At 36.0% G+C, this 3,358-nt stretch overlaps 1 protein-coding gene across 1 annotated transcript; it reads right to left on the reverse strand.

Moving 5' to 3' along the window:
* Window positions 1-308: 308 nt before the first annotated feature.
* LOC137736073 (uncharacterized) lies at window positions 309-2,013 on the reverse strand. The gene is made up of 4 exons (XM_068475411.1): window positions 1,940-2,013; window positions 1,415-1,697; window positions 1,221-1,322; window positions 309-673 (listed from the first exon to the last, which is right to left on the reverse strand). Exons 1-4 carry the CDS (start codon window positions 2,011-2,013, stop codon window positions 332-334), a joined length of 801 nt encoding a protein of 266 aa, XP_068331512.1. The 3' UTR covers window positions 309-331.
* Between the last annotated feature and the right edge of the window lie 1,345 nt (window positions 2,014-3,358).

Consider the following 3,358-nt stretch of genomic DNA (forward strand, 5'->3'; position numbering starts at 1 on the left):
ATGATCAGAACACGGGTGGTACACCACATGTTTTTATATAAGTGGTAGGAAATTGTATTTTTTAAGTTATTAACTTTTTAACATATATATTTCACCATTTGTATAGTAACACGTGGACTTGAATTCTAAAATCAGAAAGTAATTAATGAATGTTTATCATCTTACGTGTGCTTTGATTTACTTTGTCATTTGTTGTCATTTGACCCAATCTCTTCTACAATCCCAACTTAATGATAAAATGCTATACAACTAATACCTAGCTAGTATATAGAGAAAAACAAATCAGTTGAATGCCATAAAAAGGCCACTTAAATCTGTGGAAACGAATTCACTAAAACAGTGAACAGTAAAAAGAAAATAACAATAAAACAACTAAGATATGAACTAAGCTTTGGTATTTGAAAACTATTTGGGACTGGCCTAAAGCATCCAAAACTCTTTTCTTCTCTTCATCGTCAGCCTCCCTTAAAGCTTTGAATATTTGATCTGCACTGATTGTCACCTCTTTCTCAGCAAACCTCTGAGCTACTTCGTGACGATGATCAGCTGTCAAAATTGCTGCTTTAGAATGTGCTTTTTCTTTCTCCATAGCTTCCCTAGTTGTTTCTAAGGCATATCGTGCCTCTTCTAGTTTTTTCCCTTCTTTCAATTTCCACTCTTGTAGCTCAATTGTCTGTATTGGATATGAGAAAGATGAGAAGACTACACTCAGGATAGCTATTGAGACACTAAATTCAAATAATAAAATAGATGAAAGTATGCCGCATTACGATATAATATACTCAAAGTTTTCGACCAAAAAAAAAACTCGAAGTTTAGGTGATAATTGTACGCCAGGATGCATGGATCAAATAACAAAATAGATGTAAATTTTAATGTCATATACTTATTCTCTCTCATCGTGTTGTTTGACTGTGAATCTGAAAATTTTGATCAGGTTGAGTGTTACCTATATATTATAGGAATGTGTAGTCTAAATATTCTACAGTATCCGTCTTCAAGAATGCTTAAACATGTTACTACGACATTGCTAATCAAATCTGGAGCTCAGGCATATATATGCAAGTGGTCCTACCTTTATGAGAGAAATGGAAGAGCAAACAAATTCAATGAAGTACATGCATACCTAAAAACTTTACATGGTAAGAGAAAAAGCTATTAGCTAAAAATGCTATCTCTAAGTAGCTAGGAAGATTTAAGAGGGTTCAAATTAAGCCAACCTTCTGTTTTGCTGCCACTGCTTCTTTGCAGGCTGCGTGGTACATGTCCATTGTTTGCTTCAGCTCCACTCTAAGCCTTTTCATCTCCTCTTCCATGTCATCCTGCAAGCACCAAAGATTTCGAATCAAAATGAACTTTCTTTCGTGTTTAGTTGGTAATTAACTTTTACTTGTATCCTTTTCAAACAACTTACCAATTCTTTCTGCGACAAGAGGGGTGTTCCTCCACAACGTTGTACAGTTGATGACGGTTCATGCGGAGTGTAAAAATCAAAACTGTCAAAATCTTCGTCTAGTTTTGCAATACTTTCCATGTTTGATGATGATTCTAACGGATATCGGGTTAGTCCAGCTGGCCCAAAACTTTGGTAGAAAGATAAAATGCTATCAGTACTTGGTCTTTCTGAGCTTACAAACGAAACATCATTCTCAGCCACTGAGACCTCATCATATGCTCTGTAGATCGGACCTCTACCTCTAGACAAGCATATCAACCAAATCAGTTAGTTAACAAATGAGTCAAATAAGTAACAGATTCGTAATCCAGTTCAGGTGCAGACGTCAGCTCTAACATTTAAGCTCGCACTCAAAATATAATTGTACGTTATTAGACTGTGAATCTGGAAAATAGATTAGGTTGTTTGTTTCTTAATGTAATGTTTGGTAGAAATTGAAAGTTTGGCAAAACGATCCAATTTATTGAATACATAAATGCTTACATGTGATCGGACTGGTGATTCACTGCCCTCTCCTCAACATGAATATTTGGAAGTGGACGAGATGCTTCACGCATTTCGCTCACCCTTCCTTGTTTGATGGTGTATACTGAGCAGAAATGTGGTGCCAACTTCAGGACTCTGCCTGGAATAGATTCAGATGCCTTGAATAGACGCCTACTTGAACAACATGTTTTGATAATCGTATGAGTTTGGACAACAAAAACGCACATACACGCACAATCTTACATGTGTATTGCATACCTAGTTAACCCACCAGTCCTGGATGTAGCACCAACAACGATACTCTCAATGCCATGGCGGAAAATGTACTCAGCTAATGCCTCAGCTACATCTTGATCCTCCAGTAGAACAGCCTCGCATTGTACCTGATAATATTAATCCACAAATCAACTACATCTACTTACAATTTGTCATAACTAAAAATATTTAGTCATCAGGAACTAGCTTCTTAATTTTATAGTGTATATATATAATATATGTTGATCATCAGATTAAAAAATGAATAAGGGGTAAGGTTTATGTCGTGTAATCATTTATAACCACAGAGGTTTCTTAAAAAGAAAAAGTTAAGAATTAAATGAACCCTACTCGTTTGCGCGTACAGTAGCAACGAAATGGAAGTAAGAAATCTGTATTTGGAGCATCGTGAGCTTGCCCTTCATTTGATGGGTTGTTCTCTATAAGCGCCACCAAAAATCAAACAAAATGTGTTAATTACTCACGCAAGAGTACTGCTACTTGTGCCATCTCAACACGCGGAAAACTTCTGTGTGTTCACATAGATGAGTCCCGCCTTTATTAGAAATGTGATAATTAACACAATATTGATTGATGAACAAAACTAATTATCGGGCAATATATGGCATGTATATATGAAAGATATAGAGAGAAGGAGTTACCAGTTGCATGAAGTGTATTATTGGAATTAGATGGGTGAATAACATGGACAAGCTTGATAGGAGCATGGCTGGTAGACCGAGAGACGAGATGATCAATTGCCCATTTCAAAGCATTTTGGCTGGAGACGCCATCATCGATTGCCACTGCTATTATCCCCGCGCCTTGATTATTATTTCCATTATCAACGTTGTTATACCACATTATTGTCTTTCGCCCTTCCTCTTTCTCAACACTCAGATTGAACAACTTCTTGCTCAGACATGAATATGGCAAGTTCTTGCTCAAACATGAATATGGGAACATAAGTAAATTTCAGAGAAAAAGAAAAATTTAAAGATAACAAAGAAATGCAAAGCTTTATTTCTCCTTCCTTCTGTACTCTTAAACTTCCCAAATGCTTAAGGGCCATAGAACTTAACTATTCAAAACTACTTAAAGTTAATTAAAACAAACATTAACTCGGTTATCAGAGCTAATTAACCCCCATATTTACAGCAT

The sequence above is a fragment of the Pyrus communis genome, chromosome 6 (assembly GCF_963583255.1).
Source record: "Pyrus communis chromosome 6, drPyrComm1.1, whole genome shotgun sequence".
Lineage (NCBI taxonomy): Eukaryota > Viridiplantae > Streptophyta > Magnoliopsida > Rosales > Rosaceae > Pyrus > Pyrus communis.